Here is a 27751-nt window from a genome sequence, read left to right as displayed (position 1 = left end):
AACTGAAAATAATCTAATGAGAACAGGGCTAAATAGTCTAACTTTTTTGAGATGGACGGAGCATAAGAACTATTTTGTTGGTACTAATAACTTTTTCTTATTATAAGACTAAATATTTTGTGAGCATTCGATTTCTAGATCAATCCTTTTAAGTTCGTTATTGTTTTAAAATCAGCTTCAATGAACACCTGATAGATAAAGGATTTAAAAAAATATATGGCTATAAACAGATTTTAGTATCAATTCTACTAATAATAGTTATTTACCGATATTGGCTCTGATTCTGGTACCCAATATTTTTGGTAACTCCTATATGTGTACTTAACCTTAAGAAATATCAGTTTACTCAAGCTTTACAGCTTTGTTCTCTAGTGCTTGAGTTTGATGGCAACAATGTTAAAGGTTTATTTCGACGAGCTATCGCTGCATCAAAGTTGGGATGCTTACCACAGGCCTATGATGACTTGTCACTTGCTTCTCAGTTAGAACCTAAAAGCCGAGAAATTTTGCAAGAACTGGATCATGTTAGGAACTTAGTTCAATTGAAGATTTCAGGGGATTGTTGTTCAAGTAATGATGTTGTTAGTGTGAGTTCACTCCCGAGTACAGAGCCCAGGTATGGTGAAGAGGCTTCTCTTTTGGTCTCACCGACGGTCTCTAACCAAAGCAAAACCAATCAGCTTCGCTCGGGTGTTACAGGGAAAAGGAGTTTGGAAATTGCCGATGTTGCTTGCTCAAAGAAGAATAAGGAAAATTCTTCTTGTGTTTTGGTGGATGACTCTTTTTTCGGTTCCCATGGAGATTGACCCGTCACAGGGCATGGCGCAACCGACACAAAATGTGGGGTGTTTAGGTGAATCCCCAACGTCTGCATCTACTAGGTCCTTTTCGTTAGCGTCACAGGATAATGATATAGACGGCTCGGTTATGGATGAGAAGTGACATCATAAGTTTGTTAACTCTCGGAATCGCAAGTCTTGTATGTTGGTTCCGTCGGAAACTTTGGGGAAACTAGCTTCAGGCAGAGAGCTTCAATATTATAATTCTGCTTGTTTTTCGTTTGTCACTATCCGAGTTGTTCGGGTGTTAAAACCTATCTTGGCGGAGGCCCTCCAAGGTCACGAATCTTGGGAAGCAGCGGCCCCCATTCCGTGCAAGGAATCGTCCTCCTTGAGCCATCAGGATGTTTCCCCGCATACCTTGATGACAGAAGATCCAACTCCTCTCGAGCAGGTTCCTCCCCTAGATGTTGGGTTCTCCTCTTCGTCTGCCCACAGTGTTCCTCCAATTGTCTTACCGCATTTGGGTGTTAACCCCTCTGGTGGCGTTAAATTTTCAGCGCGTTCCCTTTCAGCGAATCGTTCGCCCACTATATGTCGTCGTCCATCTCTAGGCTTTCGAAAATCAAGTAGCAGAATGCATATTCCTAATCGTTTATTATTTTGCAGGGTTAAGGTAGGTTGCAAACGTAGACGTGCTTCGTTCGCCACAGACGACTCGTACGACCTCGTGCAAAAGAAGATGTTCTTTGATGTAGCATTCTGTTTATTTGGTTCTCATGTCACTTAGTGTGTGTGTCTTTTTGGTTGTTTTGTGGTCTTGTATTAGTTTGTCTTTAGGTTGTAATTCTGTTTTTCGTTAATAGAATCTTTTGTCAAAAAAAAAAAAAAAAAAAAAAAAAAAAAAAAAAAAAAAACTTAAGAAATATAGTACTCCGAGAGAGAGAGAGAGTACATTTTTTTGTGAATTACTCGATTAGAAAAATGAATGTCATTGCAATTTCCCCTCTTAACCGGCATAAAGTTGGATTTGTCGTGCTTTATCGACTACAAAAAATATTATATCAACGACCGGCAGCTAATTTGATCATGGGGTCTAAATTAATGTGGTACCCCCTTAAACTTTTTTTTCTTAAAAAAATTTAAGATTTGTTGTACCATTTGAAGCATATAATAATAAGAATTTTACACCTTAACCCAAAAAAAAGTCGTACATTTAAATATTTCGAACCAAACTTGTGCATTCGTCCTATGACAGAGACCCTTTACATAATTTTGGCACTAAAAAATTCTCAAATGACGACCGCAATGACCTCATCACTCTAATTAGAATTCATTAAACATTACACGTCGGATTATACCTAAGTAAGAGAGATTAGACATGCATGCTCAGTTGATATAGTGGCCATTTTTATATTCCAAAAAATTAGATATACTAATAATAGTACATTAATACTTATATTGTTCTAATCAAGATAGAATTGGTCCAATCCTAATCTAGAGACAGCTTATGAAGATTGCTTAAAGTCGTTTAATTATTGTTTAATCTAAAATATCGCCACTTTGCATAAAAATCTACTTAGTTATTATATTAAAATAAACTAAATAAAAATTCATATTCGAGCACATTCTATGTTGATGACTAGATCTGACGCTAGTTTATTATTTCCGCTTTAATTTGGGTAACTTTTTTGTTCAAGCTGTATTCTATGATGAATCGTCTAGGACCTTATATATCTAGATAAATCAATCAATTCAATATGAATTTTACAAGGTTTTGATATCAACTCTGTAAATGTGGATATAATCCATGCTATAGACACAATAAGATAGGGTAATTAGACACCCGTCAGTTTTACGAGGTCTATTTATGACATCGAATTAACTGTCATTAAAGTACTCATCATAATTAATGTTAAATTAGTACTCGTACTACACTAAACTTGATTTAGAAAGGAGAGGAGAGAAGGAAAGATTAGGTATATGACTTAAAAAATGGTCCCAAGGAAAAGAGTAGAAGATACGAGATATTAGGCCAATATCTAAATAATAAAATTGTACAAGTATTAATAATTTACTATTAATGAATCGTGGTTCTGCTAGATCAGAATATACCTTGGACCACTTACCACTAATAGTAGCCTTAAACTTACAAAATCAAATTAAATCATAGGACAGTTGGTGTTAATATAATCATATTATATAGTTTTGTCATGAATCATGATGGTTGAGTAGTTATCATGAGAGTACATTGTACTAACAAATGTAATTAAAATATAGTAAACTCTGAATAATATAATTATTTTACTTAGTAACGTAGCAGCTAATTCTTTAATTAATTAATTGATTATTGGAGAAAATATCAATCATTCATCAATAATTAATAGGTAAATACCCTAAAGAATCGGTCTCGTATCCTCGTAGACTCGAAAGTGGTCAAAAATTCCTGCCGTACTCTATAGATTACCCCCAGGTAATGTCCCTTAGGTCGGCATGTATAAGCTTCGTCTCATTGTGCAAAGGTCATATTATTACATACAATAATTTATGTTTTATCTAATCACATAAATTATAAATAAAATTGTTAATTTTGTACTAAGTAATTTTTATTCCGTTTGTACTCTATATTGTTTAGGTGGTTTGATTATGTTTGTTGTAAATCTTAGAACTCGTTCTTGTATTGTCACTTATCTGACCTAGTGAATCGTTATGGCAATAATCAAGTTAAAGGTAGGATATTTCATACTTTAATGGTTTATATTTCTTTGATGGTATGGTTTTTTTTGAAAAATATTATGAGGGGGATTTTAGATAAGAAAATTACTTTTTCTATATGTGAATAGCTAAAGGAAAAGAACGGATGCACTTGTAGGATAGAATAATTAAGCATTTGAAGAGAATTACAATCGTTTTCATCACTACCAAAAGACTCTAGACATAATCCACTAATAACTCGGGTACCTTTTTCAATCCTAAATCTTCATTCACAATTCCACACATACTTTTTAGAGGTCTATTGATAGTGTTTACCACAACAACGTCTTCACTTGTTCCGGCCCCTCCCTCTCCCTCAATGAGATGATATATCAATCTCACTTCTTGATGGCAACACATCGGTGAATAAAACGCACTCCTTTCAATGCGCTTTATTAAACGCTAGTCATCACTTTTCTTTTTTGAAAAAATGTAACAATAATATGAAACATAGAGTAATTAAGGGAATTAGTGGCCCATATAGTAAGTGGAGATTAAAGTGTAAAATAGATATAGATACAATATTATTGCTTGTCGCATGTATCAATTAAAATTAGATGGAAGGAGTATTAAACATAAAATAAATCGTTCATGGCATAACTTTATGATGAGTTTATGGTAAAGAGGGAATGGTATTATTTTTGCCTTAAGTTTTAGGTATAAGCTAATAATGAGCTAACCATATGTCAGAAGATCAATGTGCAAGCTTCCTAATAAAGGTATAGTACTCCAGAGGCGAGAGTAGTATTATTGTATACACCCTAAACATCGCAATTCGCAAGTAGGGTTGTCAATACTCAATATAGATGCTATAGCTAAATCTGAATAAATTTTAGATAGTTACCATTCAACTTATCATAGAAATAAATCCCTGTGAGACTATTCTTCTAGTACTAGTAATTAAAGTTCCACATGCATTCCTATTCCTCCTTTTTTCTAGCTACTAACCTTTTATTATATGGAGTATGGAACAAATTGTATATAGAATTCTCTCCGTCTCTATTTCAAGATATAAGTAATACTTGAAGTTAATTTATTAACAAGGGAGCAAAGAAACTCGTCCATTAAAGAGAAATTATGAAAAGAAGTACTATTATAATTAATCTTAATTTTAACATTTTGATCAACACATAATTAATAATTATACTCTTAGACATAAACAATTTTCGACTCATTTGGCATGAAGTTTATCTTAGATTTTGTATACACTATGAAAGTGCTTGAGAATAGGCAATAGGGATTATTTATCTTTCCCTTTACTTTCAAGTGTAAGAATACTTGAACCCTTCTATTTTAGCTAGATCTTTAAATTATCAACCATCAAAAGTAATTTTTGCTAAATGAGATTGCAATTTACTAATCAATTTTTGTTATAATTGATTTAGTTACAATCTTCATTTATTGTTATTGTTGATTTACAAACTTTATATTGGACGTTTAACTTTTTTTTTTTTTTTTTTTGACGGGATATTGGACGTTTAACTTGATTTTAGTAGAAGTGAATCAATTTATACCTCGTGCCTAAAAGTTTCTTTCATTTACAATAATCACATACTTCAATACACATTTTTAAGGAATTATATCTTTAATTACATATTATAATAAAGTATTAATGTTTAAAAAATTTACACATGGAAGCAATAATTTTTAAAAGACACCAACATAAATAATATTCTCATACGCATGGTAAAAAAAAAATTCAATACTCCCTCCGTTCTTTTATTAGATTTTTATTTGTAGCATTTATTCCTCACATAATCAAGAGAAGTAGGAATCTAATTAAGAGACAGAGAGAGTAACTTTTTAACCACACATTTATTCTGTTACTTCGTATATTACTCCAAGAAAGTCTATTTTATTCCAATATAGAGTCTAAAAACATCGATAGTCACTTATTAAAGTTATAAATGACAAGAGCAATTATTAATTTAGAACCCCGCAAATTAATTCGCCTTATAATTTATGTTACTATGATCAAATACTAATGATAGAGAAGGCAACACAGGCAACAAGAAGGTGGATTTACAACTTACAAAGGGGGAAAAGTCTCTCTCGTAATAATAACAAAGACAAGAGTGAATACTTATTTTGATCAATAGAACTGATTCAAAGGACACCCCCTAAAGATAGTGACCATTCATCACCATCCGGGTGATATTTCCCAGACTCAATCTCTTTTTTAGGCACCTGCATTTTTCTGCACCTCTCTTCTTTCCTCTACATTTTTTAACTACTACTTGTATATGTTTTTCATTTTCCATCCATCTTAACAACACCATCAAATCTTACCATTTCTTCATTCTTCTTTTTACTTAAATGGGTTTTTCTTGTTTTCACTAGTTCCTAATTTAGAAAGCATTAAAAAAATTACAGAAATTAAATGTAGTAGATAAATTTAGCAGCGATAAAGTATGCTTGAATAAATTAGTAGCATTCAATTTTCATTCACCTCTGTAGCCTTTTTACTGTTAGTTTGACCAATAAGGTTTCAATAACATGGAAAATTTTCCCTATTTCTTTGGGGTTCTTCCAAATTTCCCCAAAACCAAAAAAATAAAATCACCGAGCATTAGGCTTTAATTACATTAATTAATATATAATATATGAAAAAAGAGGGTTAAACTAGGGAAAAGGGGATGAAATTGATTTAGAGATTTTTTTTTTTTTCAATGAAAAGATGATATTTTCTTAAGAGGGTCTCATCAGAGGATGGAAGCCATTATTAGGAGGCATCCAATTTGGTGGGGGTCTTGATATCTGCTGTGAGAATCCTGATGATGCTGCAGCAGTAGCAAACATTTGGGGATGAGGCCCTGCTTGCCATTGCTGTTGCTGTTGTTGTTGACGTTGTTGTTGTTGTCGATTTTCATTACAATTACTATTAATATTACTAATGTTGGCGCTTGATGAAGACAACATAAGATCAATCCTGCCCCCGTTACTGCTGCTTGGAAATTGAATCTATTTTCATCCAAACATGGTTACAAAATCAGTAAATGTCATGTTCCGACGACTTTGATTTAACAAAACAAACAGACAAACAACGGGAAATACACACTTGATGATGATGGTAATTCGATGAATTGAGATGAGGAGGAACAAAAACAGGCATTTGGCCAGCATATCGATTATGCATCGATGACATTTCCTTAGGCTGTAGCGAGGTTGGAGATGATTGAAGCCGAGTTTGACTAAGGAGCTGCATAGTCTCAGCATGATCCTGATATGCATCCTAACCCCAACAAGGAAATTAAATGATCCAGAAGTTAGTTATTAAACATTATTACTAAGATAACTTGTTAATTTGATGAAAAACTCGAGTATCAAGTCATCGAATTGAGCTACCTCGATTCAAATTAACTAAAGATTGATACTATTACAAGTAAATTTGTTGTAGTCTCACCTTAGGCCTAGACCCTTGATTTTGCCAATTTAGCTCAAGTTGCATTGAGCTTGGATATTGTTGTTGCTGCTGCTCTAGCATTGCGGAATTACTATCTCGAAAATCAAGACCGGTATTCTTCCGAGAGCTCGACGATCCTCCCAAGCTCAAATCAAGGTTGTGCTCAGCACCACCACCACTACTCGAACATTCTATGCATACCAAAAACATGACTTTCATCATTAATCAACTATCAATCATAGCTCATAGGCTACTAACAAGTACAATTGAATGGGGTATTATATACCAGTTGCTTTCAACTCTTCTTCATAGATGCTAGGATCAAAATTTGTCACTGCGTCCTTCCCATTACATTTGATCGCCGCCTTGTCATAAGCCCTATAACAAAATAAAATCACAACATCCAAAACTTAAACACCCAGCTAAAGGGTAAAACTGCTAATTCGACAACTAAATCCGAACAAAGGTAGCACAAACCTAGCAGCTTCGACTTCGGTATCAAAGAGCCCTAAGTACACATACCTATACAAATCAATCAAAAGAAATTCATACGAAATAGCAATTGGAGAAAAACAAAAAAAAAAAAAAAAAAAAAAAAAAAAAAAAAAAAAAAAAGTGGGGGAAATACTTTTTGCCCAAGAATTGGCCCATACGAGCCTCCCAACGACCACATTTGTGCAATGTAACACCCCTGTATTTAGAACTTCCTCTAGGAAAGCCGGTACTTTGTCGGCGAAGTATATGAACAAATTCCTCCTTGGTTAAATTTCCCATCTATCATACCAAAAAAAACATACATTTGCATAAATATCTCACGTTATAATCATAGTTTAATTACTAATAATAATCTTAGGTTATGTTTAGCTTTTGAAAAAGATAGAAAAAACAGCATCATGAAACAAATTAAAAAAGAAGGAAAGAGAAACCAAAAAAAAACTGTAGAAGAGCAGTAAAAGATAAGCATTAGTGCAAAGAAGATAAGGGGGTGTATGTGTGAAATACAAATCCCCTTAATCTCTCCCAACCAACCAACCAAACAAGGAACAACAACAAAAGTAGTATTTTTTTTCTCTCTTTATTTAATCATTCATTTTTTTTGTTGGGTGATTGCATTATTCCTCTAACCAACCTGCTTCAAGTCATCTTGATAATCTTCAAGGGTAAAGTTGATGTCGGCATCAACTCCTCTAAATTTTATTGCTGCCCTGTCATACGCACTGTCAATCGATTCAACCTTAGTTAGTTCCGATTTTAACCATACATTCGATAACTAACAATAAAAACGATAACGAACAAGCCCTTAATTTTAATTCATTTTCGATATTGTAAAATATACTAACCGAGCTGCCGCATGAGCCGTGTCAAATCCACCTGTTTTAAACAAAATTTAAAAAATGTTAATACCAAATTCGGTATGGTTTAACACTTTAATTTATGTGATTTATTTATGTGATTATGCAAGAATTTTATCACAGAAATAAGAAATGGAAATTACCAAGATAAACTTGCTTCCCGCAATCCCTGAGAAAAAACATAAACACATCCCAAAAAAAAGGGGAAAAAAATATTTAGATTTTTATTTTATTTAATAGAGGGAAATGAAATGAAATTAAATTAACGAACCATATGTGAGACTCCCAACGGCCAGTTCGCCGGTAATAAGTGACCCCACGATACTGAGAACTCCGGGAACGTGGGCCTCGTCGGCTCTTCTTCATGGGCTGGGCCAACTCAGTGGGCTTAGCAACAGCAGTTGGGCCCATTAGAGTAGCAGCAGCCATAGTATCCGATGTTTGGTATAGCTTAGTTCCGTCCCAATGGGCTGGCTTAGGAAAATTACCGGTGGAAGAACCAGCAACGTCTTCACCGGGAACATCAGTTTCCACCGGAAAAAACTGACGTGTCACCGGAGGATCGCCGGAGTATGAAGAATTATCCTCATCTTCATCATCATTATTGTTATTATTGTTTCTGTTGGTGATAAACGAAAAGCCGAAAAGGCGACGGCTATTGCTGTTGTGATGGTTGGTAGTACGCTTCTTTCTGTCGCCGTCGGATCTCTCGCCGGAGTCGTCGATAACGACGGCCGAGGAGGTGGAATTCTTATCATCGCCGTCAAACGACGTCGTTTTTTGGGAGGAACCACCTTCTGATTCGGGGTAACCTCCGCCTCTAGCGGCGGCTCTAGTAATCTCATCAGGCGAACCATTGAGATCCCACATTTTTTGTATTTAATTTTAAAAAAAAAATTAGGATTCTCTGAGTAGAAATTGAGAACACAAAAACCCAGAAAGGAATTGGATGATCAAATCTGTGAGTTGAAATTCATGTGATGGGGTTATTATTCTTTGTTTTATCTCTTTTGGGAAAGGAAGGAAGGAATTGAAGTAATTTAGTTGGTTATTCTCTCTCTAAAAAGCCGAGTTGTGTAATGTAATTTGATGTTTTTCTTTCTCTCTCTAGATTTGGGATTCTATGAGTAGCTACTGAGAAGGAATTTATTAGAGAAAAGAGAGAAAGATAAAGAGAAAGAGAGAGAAAGCTTCAAAGTGTGTAATGTGTATGTGTTTAATTTCAGAAAAACACCCACCCACAAAAAAAATTAAAAAATAAAAATAAAAAAAAGGAACCTACGACTGGAAAAATGTGAGCTGGATATTGCCAAACAGGACATAGATAGGGAAAGAAGGAAGAGAGAGAGAGATTAAATTTTTTGTATTTGCAAAGGTTGAATTTTATAAAAAAATTCAATTTTTCACAATTTTCATAGGTAGGTAGGTAGAGATAGATTGTTCTCTGTTTTTATTTCAATTTGAGATTATATTTTGATGGGAGGTCTTCACCTTTATGTTTTGCTTGTTACCTTTTTGGGTATGAAGGGGGCAAACCACATTTTATACAAGTCTTCATCCTAAATACTCATTAATGGAATATTTATATTTAGTCCTAAATTATGGTAAAAGTTATTAAGACCATAATAATTACTTAGGATATGGGAGTGTGGAGAAAGTATGGTCTAAAACAGGTACTCGTATGTTAGAATATTGTACTATGTCACTTACAAGTAAAGTTTATTTATGTGATAAAGAACGATTTTCCTAAAGAAATTTCAAACATATATTCATTCCCAATATGCATTGGTTTAAAAAGTTATTCCCACAATGTTGTCTACGTAAGATTGGTTAGAACTCCGTAATATTTTTTTTTCTAGTTAAACATAGAACCGCTCGTTAGCGGTTCTAATAATTAAATAACATCACACTATAACTTCTTTTCCACTTCCTTTTGTTTATTAGAACCGCTAACACCAGCGATTTTACTGTATAGAACCACTATCACCATTAGCGGTTCTATGTTAAAAAAAAATACGAAGTTTTATCCAATCTTACGTGGACAACATCCTGGGATTAAGTTTTTAAACCGATGCATATAGGAAATAAATTTACCTTTAAGTAATATTTAGGAAATCGTTCTGTGATAAAAGTAAGAAAAAGTTAAGGGAAACAAAAGGTGTCACTAAAAAAATAAAAAAATAAAAAAAAAGAAAAGAAGGAACGTCTGTATATAATGTTCTTTTTGTTTTTTTTTTTGAAAACGGATATACCATGCGTATGGTGTATTCGCCTCCACAAATCACTAATTGGAAAAAGTAAGTAATTATTGGACATAGTATTTATATGTCATCGTATTAACTACTCCGTATTTAACTAATTTATTGGGGGGTCCGATATTTGATTATTAAGGTAGAGGTGATTTTAAAATGGCATCTTGTACTAGTCATACTACTATTTGCTAACTTTAGTAGTCTTTGTTTAAGTTTCTCTCTCCTGTGATTGGAGGTCCAAGGAAACCAAAAGAGTAAAGAAGAAGGAAGGGGCAAGTAATGTAAATAAATGTATGGGAATTGAAACTTGAAAGAACGGTCTCTTTCTTTTTACATTACTTTTTCGACGTTAACCAAATCGAAAAGTTTTTGTGTCTCATTCTTTCTCTCTCTTACAATTGTTTCATGTCACTAACATTACCCACTAATAGAAACAGACAGTGCTAACACAAGAAACTTAATTAATTACTTAATTTCCTTTAATGGAATCCTTCTTACCCCCAATAATTAATCATCATCTTTACTCCAATTTTCATTTTTCAACCTAATAACCCCGCAGTTTCTTTTCCAAGCGTAACCTTTGCTAAGTCTTTGTCTCACATCATCTTCGGTCATAATACACGTTTAAAAAATATATGTACAACGCATATCATATCATATCATGATTCCTTAAAAATTTATACACAACATAAGAAAATGAAGTAAATCACTTTTTTCTACATACCTTAACAAAGGGGTTAATGAGAAATAGGGATTAAGAGGTGAGATAATGATAAAACGAGAAATATTGGTGAATATAATAAGGATAAAGCAAGCACTTACTCGTATGTCTAGCACTCTTTTTTTCCCATATATATAGATAAAAAGAAAGATCTTATCAAATTAGAACCTTTTATAGGTCAACTCGGACAAGGTTAGTAGGTTATACGTTTTGGAAATGGTAAATAAATTCCTTATCTAAATCCTTGATGGGAATTGAGCATTCAATACGTTTTAAGGCAGTGGCGGATCTTAAGCCAAAAAATTAGGAGGCCAAGATTTGATCCCTCAATTTTTTGCACAAAAATAACAATACTTAACCACTATGTTACAACATTTTATTTGTAATTATTAGACATCATATTACTTATAATCAACAACTCATATATGCTTAGGGGGGCTTACCCGTCCTAACCAAGATTCGTCCCTGCCTTAAGGTAGTTCTTCTTTCCACTATGCCAAATTTAGTTTGGTGAAAGTAAGCAATAAAGTGAGTCTGAATAAAATTTAGATAAGAGACAAACTTGACACTCGTAAAATTCTCATACAAATAGGTTTCAAAAAAAAAATCTCATCTTCTTATAGCCCCCTCCACCCGTTTTATTCAAGGTAAATTTGTCTGATCTCTATAAACTTAATTGTCGATTTATCTTATATCACACCACCTCACTACTAAATTACTAGTAAACACCCCCCCCCCCCTTCTCATCACCCGTATGGCCATATCCTTACCCCCTTCATCTAAAGTCTATGCCGCCCTTTCGTATTTTAATTAAGCCTTGCCCTTCTTATCACCCCCACGGTTTAGTTCATCCTTCAAATCCAACTTCACACTTTAGAGTTTAGACTATGCCACATCATTTTTCATTAATTAAAACCACTCATTTTTATTGTTCGCCGACCCAGCAATTCCATTACATGTCTATCCAATTAAGACTCACTTTTTTCTTTTCTTTTCTTTTTTTTTTTTTACAAAAGATTCTATTTACGAAAATCAATATTACAACTTGAAAACAAACTAATACAAGAACACAAAACAACCAAAAAAACACACACTAAGTAACATGAGTACCAAATAAGTAGAACTCTGCATCAAAGAACATCTTCTTTTGCATTAGGTCGTATGAATCGTCTGTGACCAACGGAGCTTGCTTACGTTTGCAACCTATCTTAACCCTGCACAATAATAAACGATTAGAAATATGCATTCTGCTACTTGATTTTCGAAAGCCTAGAGATGGACGACGACATGCATATAGTGGCCGAATGATTGGCTGATAGGGACCGAGCTGAAAATAGAACGCCGCCAGAGGGGTTAACACCCAAATGCGGCAAGACAAATGGAGGAACCCTGGATGCCAGGTTCCCTCTTCATTTAAGACTCACTTAAAAAAAAAAAAAAAAAAAAAAAAAAAAAAAAAAAAAAAAAAAACCTCATTATGCTTTCCCTACCCCACTTGGGCCCTGTTCTTTTGAGCTTCTGGGCAGAGCAGAGCAGATTTCAGCAGAGCAGAGCAAAGCAGAGCAGAGCAGAGCAGATTTCAGCAGAGCAGAGCAGAGCAAAGCAGAGCCGAGCAGAGCAGAGCAGATTTCATTAATATTAATATTATTATTATTACTAATATTATTATAATTACTAATATTATTATTACTATTATTATTATTATTATTATTATTATTATTATTACTATTATTATTATTATTATTATTTTTACTATTATTATTATTATTATTATTATTATTACTATTATTATTATTATTATTATTATTATTATTATTACTACAATTATTATTATTACTACTGCTGCTGCTACTACTACTACTACTACTACTACTATAATCATTAAATTTTATTATTAAATATTAATTATAATTAATAATATTTATATTATTAAATATTAATTATATTATTATTATTATTATTATTATTATTATCAAATATTAATTATGTTATTATTAATATTATTATTATTAAATATTAATTATATTATTATTAATATTATTATTATTTAATATTAATTATTATTATTATTAAATATTAATATTTAATTATATTATTATTATTAAATATTATATATTATTATTATTAAATATTAATTATATATTATTATTATTATTAAATATTAATTATATATTATTATTATTAAATATTATTTATATATTATTATTATTATTAAATATTAATTATATATTATTATTATTAAATATTATTTATATATTATTATTAAATATTAATTATATATTATTATTATTAAATATTTATTATTATTATTAAATATTATTTATTTATTATTATTATTAAATATTAATTATTATTATCATTAAGTATTAATTATTATTTATTATTATTATTATTATTAAATATACATTATTATTATAATAATTCAATATTAAGTATTAATTTTAAGCAGAGCAGAGCAGGGCAGAGCAGAGCAGAGCAGAGCAGATTGAAGCAGAGCAGAGCAGATTTCAGCAAAGCAGAGCAGATTTCAGCAGAGCAAAGCAGAGCAGAGCAGCTCTAAAGAACGGGGCCTTGGTTGTCTTAACCGTGTATTTGTTTTTCAAAATTCAACCTAGAACTTTCCTATGTTGTCTTGATGAACATTATTGCATGAGTCTTGTGTAAAGGAGAGTGAGTCATATTGGATCCACATGAGAAGAAGTAAGAGAATGCCTATTGTGTGGGAATAGACGGTATATATTATTTGGTGAGCTAGTGAGAGTTTAAATTTTTATATGTCAACAAGATATAGAACAAACTAGAAAAACTCAAAAACAAACTTAAGTAGTTCACCAATTTAAACATAATAAAGAAATTATGGTCTTAAATACAAATTAAAAAAATTGTCAATCTTTTACTAAAATTTTTCTTCCCAATTCCAACCCTTAAATCTTTTAAAAGTTAAAGTCTTAAAGATAAGTAGACTTGAAGTTAATCATTCATTAAAAAAATAAAAGTATCTATGTTTTTCTTTTTTTAATTATTCAAATGGTTGACCAACATATTAATCGATATTATAAAAACAAAAATAAAATTAAAAAACCTATTATAATCATCTCTAAGTTTTATGTTATTCTTTTTTTAAAAAAAAAAGTATTTATAGTATTTTACTCCAAATCTTCTTAGTTTTCATTATGTACCAATTGGCAAGTTGAGGCTTAATTACTTTGGCGGAATTAGATCTCCTTTAATTTAATAAAATGGGCTACTATCTTTCTGTTCGAAAATAATAATAATAATAATAATAATTGGCAAGTTGAGAAAATCTAATCTAATCTAATCTAATCTAATATATATAAATAAAGTAGGCATTTTTCGGGAGCATTTGACGCGCCACATAAGAAAATGTATTATTTTTTCCAATGAAAAATTAGATTAATAATTTATTTTAGAATTAAAAAATCTACTCGCCACCTAAGCAAAAGTGACGAATAAGATTTAAGAATTTTGACACATAGGTAAAAACAACGAATAGAGAATAGTTAAAATTTAAATTATTTTTAAAAACCAATAATTATCTTCTCAAAAAAAAAAATAATTATCTTTTTTACATATATGGATGCAAATTTTTTTATCGCAAATATCTTTAATCTCTCCATAACAAATATTATAAAAGTTTGATTTTAATAATATATTAATCGAGAATAAAACTATATCTCATATGACTAATTTCCCATAATTTTTAATAGTTAAACGATTATAAATGAGACTAACATTTTAAACCGAACAAGTATATTAAATAAATGCGTAAGCAAAAGACTTATTTTGATCAATAAAAAAACGAGATTTGTCATTTCTTTTTTGAATTAAAAATTTAAATTGTCATATAAGCAAAATTAGTGAATAAGGTTTGGGATTTTAAATTCAAGCATCACATAAAATAAATAAAACAACAAAAGATAACTTTGGGGTTAAAATTAAAAAAATTATCTTATGATATTAGGAATTTTATCCATATATTTAATGAATGATCTTCATAAATTTACAAAATTTTAAATTAAATAAAATGATTTACTAGAACCGTGCATCGCACGGGCTTACATCTAGTAAATGTATGAAAGGAAAAACAATAAATGTAGAAATAGCGTACAAAAAAAATGATGTACTCGTACTCCGTAGTAAGATACTCGTAGTCCGAAAGAGCGTAATTGGTAGGTGAGGTTGGGGGGGTTAGAAAGAAAAAAAGCAAAACGGAATAAAAGTAAGAAAAGGGAAATAATTTCCAGAAAAGTCCAATCCAAGAGTACGGGAAAGCTCCACTATTTGCCTCTTTTGTTCCCCAAACGTCCAATACCATTTCTCCCTTTTTCTTCTCCTGCGTACCTCGTATTTTATTCTCTCTCCTTTTTTTCATGCTAACGTGTTTTCCATCTAACCTTTTCTTTTCTTCTCTTAACTACTTGGTCTAACTTCGTAACATTTACTTTCAAAATGGAACTCATGGTTTAAAAATAATTACTTTTACCGATATGAAAAAACAGATAGGCTTATGAGTAATAGTATGAATGATGATTAGTTCAAATGGTCAAAGCTCCCCTCTCAACTCTAAGAGCTTTTGAGATCGATTTTCATCATTCGTTCTTGTGGCTCTCAAAATACCAAAAAAATATAAAAATAAAATGAAATAAAATTAATAAGCGGTATAGCTCATTAGCTCATGGAGCGGCAGATGTGTCAAGTGTAATTGTATCAATTATTATGGCCGAATGGTACATAATTACAATTTTATAAGGGTAATGCTATATAAAAAATGGAAAAAGATATATGCAGCCCTAAGAGCTACAAAAATGGAAAGAAAAGACAATAAATAAATATTTATTACACCGATTTACTCGTGAATTGTTGATAAATTTCCAACTTAATACTAAAAAAGGAAGTATATTAAATGCGTATATGCAGCCTTAAAAATATAAGCATTTAATGATTATTTAGAAGTATATTTCTTATTTTGATATTAATTTAAAAATACATGATAAATAAATTTATGCGCGAATAATTGTTTTTTTTTTGTTTGAGGAGCACAAATAAGTGTATTATTATTATTATTATTATTATTATTATTATTATTATTATTATTATTATTATTATTATTATTATTATTATTATTATTATTATTATTATTATTAACTTCTTATATATAGCCTTAAGAATTATGTATTACGTACCAATGGTAGAAGAAATAATTAAGAAGATTTCAATCCCTATTAAATTAGTCTCACAAAAAAAACGACATTATATATTATAGGAAAATTGTTCCATGTACCCCTAAGGTTTTAAAAAATGCACCATGTACCCTTGAAAACTTTCATATGCACCATGTATCCCTGACGTTTGTAAATAAATGCACCAAATAACCCTAATCCTCTAACAAATGCACATATCATTGACTTATCAAACTAAAATCATGCCCACACACTGACTCACTTTTAGTACTTTATATTTATGTAGTAAAACCGCCTAAAGGCATAAATTAATCAAAATTTAAACTCCGTCGATCATTCTAAATCCTAAATTTTTGGGTGTTAGAATTTGCTTTATTAATTAAGTTTACTTATACTTAAAAAATTTAGCATTAAAGTAACATTAAACTGTAATAATTTGATGCTTAGAGAGTCTCAATTTAACAAAATTAACACTTATTGTGAGTCTAAGGGTATTTAATGCAATTTTATACAAATCTCAAGGGCACACGGTGCATTTAAAAGTTTTCAAGAGTATACGATGCATTTTTTATAACCTCGAATATACATGGAACAATTTCCCTATATTATATATACTCCGTATACATACATGAAATTATAATAGTACGTTGTACTTGGCCTAATTTCTAGCTTTTACTACTAGTGGCAATTTTATAATTCAAAAGGGCATGCTTTTTGGTATGTGAAGAACCGAAGGGAACTACTATTTGTCTATTCCTTTTCAGTTGTTTGCTTGAAATAGAAACAGTTAAAAACTTTTATCTATTTTTACATCCAAGTATATGTGGTGTAAGATTGTATGAGAGAAACTATTATCCCAAACCTTTGACCATTTAAAATTTTGAATTTTAAAGAGTTAAGACCCTTGATTGTTGTAAACAAATTGCTAAACAAAACACCATATCTTTTACAGTATTTTATTTTTATTTTTTATAACACTGTATTGGCATATCACCGTATATAGTGAACAAGTAATTCTTTTGTCTTTTTTTTTTTTTACATACTATTTTTTTCTTTGAAGAAATTTTACATACTATTTTACAAGACAATCAATGTACAGAAAGAAAAAACTTTATAATTAGAGCGATCATCCTTTTTAAACATACTTTACACTTTAAATAATGATGATTAACTCCCAAACTTGAAGTGAGTTTAATTTGTTAAAGAGTATTTCCCTCAAAAAAAAAATTTTTTGTTAAAGAGTATTAAGTTTATATGTTTCTAACTAGCTTTTTTTGGTCAATCTTAAGCTTTTGATTTCATCATTTCATGAGACCACTCATAGAGTCATAGGGTACGGTGCATTTTTATTGCGCATATCCTTATATATGCACTTTTTGATTTACTTTTGAGTAAGCTCATGATTATTGCATAAAACTATTTAGATTATAAAGAATAATGTCTTTCCATCCAAAACAAGAGTATAATAAGTATAACTGAGTTATTTATCTAAAGACTAAAACTAATAAAACAACCTAAACGTAATATATATTTACTTCTTGAGAGATTGTTAACATGGTTTATATGTAGTATATCACAATGAGTATAATTTTTGTGACAAAATTTTGGCCAAATATTCTCAAGTAGAGCAAAACAGTTTACATTTGTAATAATTTTTTATTTTTTTTAAAAAATATTTCAACACGATTTATCAGTCTATCTCTTTTGGAAAATTTGGATTATAAATTACATGAAATTTGTTTTTAAGTTTGAATTCAAAATATAATTGGACTTAAATAAATGCCATCCAACCCTAATCTGATATGCCTTCATTCATGTATTTGAGTTTTGCGATTTTTTCAAAAAGGGGACATATTGATTAGTTGTAGCTATTTATATAAATTTTCTTTATTCATCTTATTGTAATAGAAGGTTGATCTTATTCTGATTATTATGTATAAATTTTCACTGAAAAAACATCTTAAACTCGTATTAATCTCAACATATACATAAGAGAACTCACTATAATAATTAACCTATATAGATATATATGTTAGAATTAAAGCGAAAAGGTCATAAATAATCCAATTAATTATATATTTACGACATTTAAAACCCTAACTTTTGTAAACCCTAACCAAAAACAGAAAGAGAGGGGGGGGGGGGGGGGGGAGGAGAAGAGAAGAGAAGGTGCATAAGATATTTTGCATAAGAGACTTCGATATTTTGATTGGAGTATCAATACCTACGCTAATTGGTAGCAAATACGTAAGACAATACTACAAAAGGGCCCCATACATATTGTGTAACCAAAAATGTCATGAAGAGCCAACTAAAGCATAGGATATCACATTGATTCGTTTATTTTAAGAATATCATCATGGTCACAAATCATCCCAGTTATCGACAACATATTATTTTTTATTAATTAATTTATTAATATTTATTTATTTGTATTTAACACGGGTTTATTTTATGGTTTTAAGGGAGTGTTTGGAAGTGGGGGCAAAAGAATTAAGGGGAGTGAAAGAAATAAGGCCACAACACAAAGTACCTAGACAAAACAGCCAAACAAGGTATTAAAAGTTGTTAGGTGCTCTCCAGTAAGATTTCCATCATATATCTATCGATCTATCTAATCTCTTAATCACCTAATTTTATTCTTCCGGTGGATTCCAAACCATATTTTTACCAATAATGGAAGTGGGACGAGACTTAACTCTTCTTCCTTTCATTTCCTCAAGTAGCAACATTTAACTGTACTACTTACCTCGATCAATCAAACTTGTCCCTACCCAACCCTATTGCTTACTAGCCACATCCTCCTCATCATACAGACTAAAGTATACACCGTACCAGTGTATAAAACAGTACGGATTAACATTTTTTCTTTTTATTCTCCATATATATATATATATATATATATATATATATATATATATATATACTCGCAACTGGGTCTTAAATATACATGCGATAACACGTGACATACATATATTATGTAGTTTATGAGTTATGACTTTTAGTGTAAAATACCCTAGATGATATCTTTTCGTTGATAAAAAAATGTGATTTTAAGGTGTACAAGCTAGCAACATGATAGAAATCACCTAATTTTTACTAGGTTGTAAGTATATTCGGATATACGATAAAATTTGCCTTCGTTTATATATATATGGTGTATCATTTATTTATAGGTTAAGTTTTATTTGACTCGCCAAAAGAAAACTAGGTTCAAATATAATCATACAAAAAAAAATAGTTCACCTCCTAAAATAATTATTATTAAAACAAGCATATATGGAATAAGAAAAAATTATTGTTAAAAATTTCTTGTCCCTAATGCATACGTTTATAAAAATAATAGTGAGCAAAAAGCAATGCAACCTCGTATCCCATGTAAATTTTATTAACTTTATGGCATGATACTACATATATCATGTGATAATAGAAGATAGAACATCTATTCCATCATCATCGATCATCGTCGTTATTTAATTAAAAAAATCAATAAATAAAAATCAATTGTGCTACTAGTTGCAAGACTTGTAACTTAAATTACTAATTACTTTGAAGTACATTATAGTATTCCATATAATATAAATTGTGAAGATTAACAAAAATTGGTTATGGCTATAAAAAAAAAAGAGAGAGATATCTTTTATTCTTATGAAGTGATGAGAGAGATACCTATGTTATACGGAGTACTAGCTATGCGGACAAAATAATTATACCTAATTACCTAGCCACTGCTTATTATCAATGAATTTTAGGGGCGTTCGGTATGAATATTGACAATGGAGTGGAAAATAAATATATAAAGAAAAGGAAAGGAGTCATTTAACTGTTATCTTTTTTTATTTGTTTGGTTTAAATATGGAAATGAATCACCTAAACCTAACTCGATCTCTTTATTTTTGTTTGAGGAGGGTAAAGGTAATTGTTACTTTAGTTTTTAGAGAGGTTTAGATAATGATAAAATTATACCCAAGTCTAACCAAGTACATGGTAACGGTAATGCATGGTTTAATTAAATCTGTTTCCAAATCTAAAAATACTCTTACCAAACATGATCCATTCGATCTATTTTGACTCAGCTCAAACAAAATAATTATAGTTCAAATTACATAGTTTATATTATGCATTTTGCTAGAAAAGGAGTTAAAAACTTATAATATAAGTCGTCCTCACGATTCACGAATCAATTATGTAGTGATTTAATTGAACAACCATAAGATAATTAAATTAAAATGAACCAATATAATCATATAATTGAAACAAATTAAATTAAATGATACAACATGAGAGATCGGGTGGCTATAGTTGCAAAGCATAGAGCATATTCTTTTTCCAAAGGCCCACTTGATTATCAAGTGGTAATTAAGGTAATACTAATTGTATGGACCAGCCTTTCCCAACAATGCATTTTGATTTGATACAAAGAATTGCGCAACACTTTCCCCCTTTTATTTGTCAAGGAGGGATGAATCTTAAACCTTAAATATCTTTACAATCAATTTTATGTACGGTCCGATTTTCATTATTTAGTATCACAACCAAGATTATTGATTAATTATAATACCTTTTCTCTCTTTGTTCAAGTATTATTATATTACAAATTGTTGCATCGTAGTTGGTTAAGGGCATCATCTTCAAAGAAATTGAAAGACTTTTGAGGAATATATATGACAACTCTTCACGTTTACTCTTCACGTTTACTTCCTATATATAGGAATTTTGATATTTTATAAGTTTGTTATAGTACTCCTATGATATTTGTTTTCTAAGCATAGTATGTATAGCATAAATAACCATAGTTTGAGCAGTAATGAATGAAGCACCCAAGGTATCCTCGTACGTTGTACCCCACGAGGCCACTATGCACCATTTTTTTTAATTAATTTTTTACTAGTGGAAGGAATAACAGGTTTCGGGTAAAGATGCATCTCGATCATACTAATGTATAAAATTTACTACTAAGGGCCTGTTCTGTTCAGCTTAATTAGTTCAGTTCATTTCATTTCAGTTTTTAATTTCCTTCTCTCATAAACAATTCATTTTAGCTCTATTCAGTTCAATTCAATTCAGTTTAGTTATTTTCAGTAAATCAGAAGAGACCTTAAGTACTTATATTTTAAATGTTATTCTAGATCAATACTATGACCTTTGTTGTACTGTAACTATCTTAGGGTTACAGTTAAATAATGGGTGCAACATGGCATGTTTATGACATCTTCATCGAATTAATGATAAAAAGTCGTAATTTTGTTGATCATATTTGCATAGCTCAGATGAAGGTAAAATTTGTAAAGAACTTTAGGATCGGATGGACAATACGATGTTACATGGTCAATTGATGAGATTACAAAAAAAAAAAAAAATGTGTGCATAAGCATAATTGCATATCCTTCATAAACAATGAACGTCATAATTAGGGCCGTTGGGACTTCTCAATCAAAGACTATGACTCTAGCTATTGTCTCTATGAGCTTCTTGACGAAGCATGTTGGGCCCAGAATTCCAATACCAAGGTTTAAGTACAACGTTAGGTGGTGATGAGGTCCTCTCAAAACCCTCGTACATAACATTAGGGCTTTAGTACGTATTCCCTAGTGGCTTGGGTTTGGATAGTGCCGTGGTGCTGATTATGAGAGGAGATATATAATGTTAAAATGTATGGTTTATCAAAAATAAAATTGTAACATAATTTTTTATTTTATTTTTTTTAATTAAAGTTTTGTATTTGGTAAGTGTACATGTAGAAAAAAAAAAAAAAAAAATCAAGGGAAGGTTTTTTGTTAAATAATGGCAAATGTATAATGTATATTGTAATTTTTACAAATTTGACTAGTTGAAATCTTAACAGTCAAACAAATCAAGTAAGTACTTTAGATTAAGGTTTCTAGCACGTCAGGTCATTTCGATTTCAATTTGTAGAATGGATTGATGTAGGCCTTAATTTTTTTTTACTATGGAGTATACAACAATAATGAACAGTATTTGGTAACTCATTAAAGAGTGGGGGGGGGGGGGGGGGGGGAGAGAGAGAGAGAGAGAGAGAAAGAGTACATAATACCATAATTGCAGCTGAACATTGTGAAGGATAATATGTGAAACTTTTGGTCTGGGAGTATGAAGTAATAAATAAAGGAAAATGTTATACATAATCCTTAGGGCTACATATAAGCATTAAATTTACACTTGAAAATCGTAAAAAATTAAGAAATCGTAAAAATATAAACACTAATTATACTGATTTACACGTGTTTTTGTCATGAATTCCTAATTTTATACTCCCTCCGTCCCTAAATTACATTCCTCTTTGGAAATTTACACGGGAATTAAGGAGAGAAGAATAAGACAAATAACAATGATTAGATAATGCAATGGAAAATACAAAAATAGAATAGTTATTACTAAACATGGGCACGGGCCGTGCCTGGCCGTGCCGGGGAGGGGACCGTGCCGTGCCGTGCCGGCTCCGAGGCGTGCCGTGCCGTGCCGTGCCTGAAATTGGCACACCCCAGCCCACGGCACGGCACGGCCCAGCCGGGCCGCGGGCCAAACCGTGCCACCCTTATTTTTTTTTTTATTTTTTTTAAAATAAATGATAACAAAAAACGAATTAAAAACAACAATGCATATAATAAAAAAAAATACGAGTGCGATAATCCGAAAACACAAAAAATTGAAGAATAACTTATTTTATTATATGACGGTAGCCGGTACGAATGTACGATAATTCAATAATACAAAATTACAAAATAAGTAATGATAATTAAAAATCGTACAATAGTGTATGAATATTGAATAACTTCATCTATTATACGGAATACGAAGTTCGATAATACAAAAAGAATACAATAGTGTATAATGTAAATATGTAATCATGTAATTATTATTGGTTGTCTTCGTCTTCATCTTCGTCTTCGTATTCGTCTCCTAGAGGTTCAAGTTCATCCGCCAATTGAGTGGATTGAGAAGTATGAGAACTAAAAGAAGTCGACGTTCCTTCATCGTCGTCGTTTTGTGCATAAGTACGATCTTGAGAACGAGTTTCGGCATCCAACCAATCCTTGAAGCAAACACACATTTCAAGTGTTTCGGGTTTTAGTCTTGTTCTTCTATCGTCTAAAACTCTTCCCGACGCACTAAAAGCTCTTTCGGAGGCAACGGAGGAGACTTGGATAGCAAAAATATCACGAGCCATTGCCGACAAAATTGGATGTTTCACGGCTTGTGATTTCCACCAATCGATGATGTCGAGGCCAAACTTCTCTTCATCGTCCATGCCTTTCATGAAGTCGTAACTTAAGTACATTTGCAACTCCGAAACATCGCTTTGTGTTCTCCTAGATGATGATGATTCTGTACCTGAATACTTAGACATCAAGTTAGCAGCTTGTGCAAATAAACCTTTGGCCCGAATGTAAATATAACAATTTTTTTTTTTTTTTGGTAGTAGACTAATAAAAGTAATAATAGTAAAAATGTAAAATTTATAAGAGAGTAGGAATTTTTTTTTTCTTTTCACAAAAGAGAGCAAGATTGTATGATTTGTAGGAATTTGAGAATTGAGAATTTAAGAGTAAGAATATTAGAGAATAAGAGAGAAGAGATGATTTGATGAATTGTGAAATTTTTGGAGGAAAATATGAGGTATTTATAGGGAATTTGGGTGGGAAAAGGAAGGAAAAACTAGCCGTTTTAGAGCTGTTGGAAAACGGCCATAAACGGCTAGTTTTCCAACGGTACTCAAGGCACGGGCCGTGCCGTGCCGTGCCGGGCCGTGCCTGGCCGTACCACGTGCCGTGCCGGCGGGTCGTGCCAGCGTGCCGGCCCACGTGCCGGCCACCGTGCCACCCGTCGTGCCACGTGCCGTGCCCGTGCCAAATTCCAGAAATTTGTTCACGGCACGGCCCATGGCCCACAGGTGGGCCGCCGTGTCGTGCCGTGCCGCTACCCGTGCCGTGCCGGAGTCGTGCCGGGCCCGTGCCGCCCGCGTGCCGGCACGTCCCGTGCCCATGTTTAGTTATTACTCATGACATGTCATGAATCCTTTGCAAAAAAAAAAAGTACCAATCACATGCTCCTAATTGAAAATTTTTAACCAATCATATTCATTGTAATTTGGCACAAGGATTATGAGTGAGATTAGTTAAGGATGAGTGAGAAAGCATTTGATTTACTAAAAAAAAACTTACCAAAGATAGAAAGGAGGAATGTAATTTTGGAATACCAAAAATAGAAAGGAGGAATGTAATTTAGGGACGGAGGGAGTACAATTTTCAAGAGTGTATTTAATGCTTATATATAGCCCTTAGGGCTACACATATAATATTACCCAAATCCCTACCTTATCCCTACCTTATAAAAAGTGGGAAAATACTTTTATGAATAGTGTTAGGACATTTTTAACCCTGAAAATGTTTAATTACCTTTATACCCCCATTAATGTTGTATGAGTAGTTTATGAATAATCAATGTATTTATTTTATTGCTAATTTGTTATTATTGATCAATTTCACAACATGGCTTTTATCGTTAATTTAATTGCTCACTTGTCAGTATAATCAATTTAGGATTGCTTTAATTATTCTAACTTTCATAAGTATTTTTTTTTAAAACCTAACCTTCATAAGTATGATTATGAGAGGTTTTGATTTTACATTCTTTCCTATATGAAGCACAAGGAACTATGGAAGTAAGCATTAGTGCAAAAGCAACTTGAAACTGAAATTGATATATGAGAAATCAGGCTCAAGTGTGGGTTGGTGAATCGGTTATATTTCGGACAGTAAGAGAAAACCGATGTCCATGATTTTGATATAAGTTTACAAGGGTATTGGTTCATTTAAAAAAGTTCATGAAAGTGAAATCCAAAAGATCATATGAGTAGTTCTAAAAAAAAATAATAAAAAATAAAAAATAAAACTAGAAGCTAAGACAAAGGTTGGTCAAATACAATAACCAGAAAGTTATTCAAGAGATTGCGGTATTAATGCCATTGAGATAGTTTAGTTAGTTTGGTGACTCTTAAGGTTCAGCAATAATTGCCCAAGTTTTTACTCATTTGAACTGAAGACTAGCTTGGTAGAAATTTGAATTGGGAATGAACTTGATTGACAATTTCACACAGTCAATCACTCAACATCTACTGTTATTAATCCTTGGATCTTATTTCTCCACTTAACTTAGGGTCTATTCTCATTGACTGAACTGAATTGAACGAGAGTTTTGATTAGTTCAAGATTTCAATCTTTATCCAGAGTTCTTAGAGCCTTCTGATCTTGCTACCGACTTAGGACACACTATGTTCGTTGATTCCGAAAGCATTAAGATATGTGAACTGAACTAAACTTATTAGAGCTGAACTAAATTGAACTGAAATGAATATTTTATGAGAGAAGGAAATTAGGAGCTGAACTGAATTGAACTTATTAGAGCTGAACTGTACTGAACTGAAAATAATCGTATGTGAACAAACCCTTAGTTTTTGAGGTTACTTGGTCCATTTTATCCACTGCATTTTTTACCGATTCAAGAAAATAACTTCATTATTTTTGTAACTTTAACAAAATAAATAATGACTTATAATATTAATTTACTCTGTAATCATTGTTAAATGACATTTACTGTAATTATTACGACCATAGCTTTAACCGATTAAAACTTAAAGTGAGGTGTATTGGTATCTTATATGAATACAAGAAAAATATAGACATGTGATGTCCTGCTAATTGAACCATTTCAATCTGTACTTTAAATATAGCAAACATCTCCATGTCTAGAACTCAATACTTTAATTTATACAACTCCTTCACTAATTCTAGAGTAATTTGCTAAAGTTTTGAGCATTGCTAAGATACATGACATTCAATATATAAATCGCATTTGTACAAATAGTTATAATAAAATATATGCAAACATGCATAAGGTATTAAGACTAACTGCAATAACTCAACTTGAAACACTACCTATACCGCGCGCATCGCGCGCATAGGATCCCCTACTTAAATAAAAGTATTTTGTTAGGAAACTTCCTACCAGAAGAGGAATTCCACTCCTGTTAAAAATCAACTTTATAAAATTATAAATAAATTCAACAAATATTTACCGATATTTAAGTTACAGAGTACTAGTGTAGTTTCACTTCAAAATAAGTAATGTGGTTTAACTCTTTGCATTATTTATACAGTAACCTTTACTCGATCGATCTACTCTGCATCATTATTTTGTTATCAATTTATTAAAAATAATTATTATGATAAATATTGTTAAATATGTACTATTAATTAATATGTGTAAAGTTTCTTAATATATATATATATATATATATATATATATATATTAAGGGTATAACATCGAAATGCCTTATAGAAGATTAGAGATTTTTTTTTTTTTTTTTTTTTTGAAGCCAGAGATATTTTTCTTTATAACACTGTATTAATTGTTATTGTTATTGTTGGAACTTTGGGAGCTAGCCTTTTTGTGACCATTGTTAAAAAAAAAAATATGATTTTTAACAAGCATATCAATTTTAACTGTGTAATTTGTTCTACATTTCTACAACACATGTGTACAAGGAGTAATACGAGATGAAATAAATAATGGTAAAGATTTTGTACTAATACTACTAATGAGAATGTAATTATTGGAAGTGGAAAAATTACTTGTATTGAATAAAACTAAATGCCACCTAGTTAGGTAGCATCAAAATCAAACTTGTAGTAGTTGATGTTGAGATTGGGGGAATGAAAACCTCCTTTACTCAAATTGGAAAAGCAAAGATAGTAAGTCTAGGTTGTTGCTCATTACTTGTATCCAATTCCTCGTAAGTGCTATGCTTGTCTTGTCAACATATAAGAGATAAATTACAGGATACAAAAAATAGGGGACCATCAAGAAGGTATCAACCTAATAGTTGTGTGGTGATAAAAAGATGAGATTGAATAGTTTAGATTGTTTTTCTTAATTGTCGATCCTTTATTATTAGATTAGGTTATAATAATTGGTTTTCTTAATTGTAGAACCTTCATTATATTAAGTTATTTATGTTGTGCTCAAACCCATTAAGAATTATGAGCTCGGCACTTAAAGAGGAGGAAGGAAAATAAAGACGTGTAGAGTAAGTATATATATGAAATATGTATCATGTTGTACTGTTTACTTTACCTCCTTATTTCTTCTGAGTCGATTAAGGATCAACTCTCTATTTACGTTAGTTGATCGAAGAAGACTCTTTTATGCCCTTATATCAATGGCAAAACTTAAAACGTAGCTCTTATGTAGCCGTGTAGAGTTGTTACT

The 27751-nt window shown here is 31.3% G+C and overlaps 1 protein-coding gene across 1 annotated transcript; it reads right to left on the bottom strand.

Annotated features, from left to right (window-relative positions):
• Positions 1-5992: 5992 nt before the first annotated feature.
• On the bottom strand, positions 5993-9594 carry LOC145561917 (floral homeotic protein APETALA 2-like). Its single transcript, XM_081622048.1, has 10 exons — positions 8560-9594; positions 8432-8457; positions 8277-8307; positions 8066-8153; positions 7565-7710; positions 7414-7458; positions 7223-7314; positions 6937-7127; positions 6592-6765; positions 5993-6494 (listed from the first exon to the last, which is right to left on the bottom strand). The coding sequence occupies exons 1-10, from the start codon at positions 9156-9158 to the stop codon at positions 6222-6224; spliced, it is 1665 nt and encodes a 554-aa protein (XP_081478174.1). The 5' UTR covers positions 9159-9594; the 3' UTR covers positions 5993-6221.
• Between the last annotated feature and the right edge of the window lie 18157 nt (positions 9595-27751).

Source organism: Chenopodium album, chromosome 10 (genome assembly GCF_948465745.1).
Source record: "Chenopodium album chromosome 10, dcCheAlbu1.1, whole genome shotgun sequence".
In the NCBI taxonomy this organism is placed as follows: Eukaryota; Viridiplantae; Streptophyta; class Magnoliopsida; order Caryophyllales; family Amaranthaceae; genus Chenopodium; species Chenopodium album.
The sequence above is the reverse complement of the archived record's forward strand: the minus strand, read 5'-3'. Positions and strand labels throughout refer to the sequence as shown.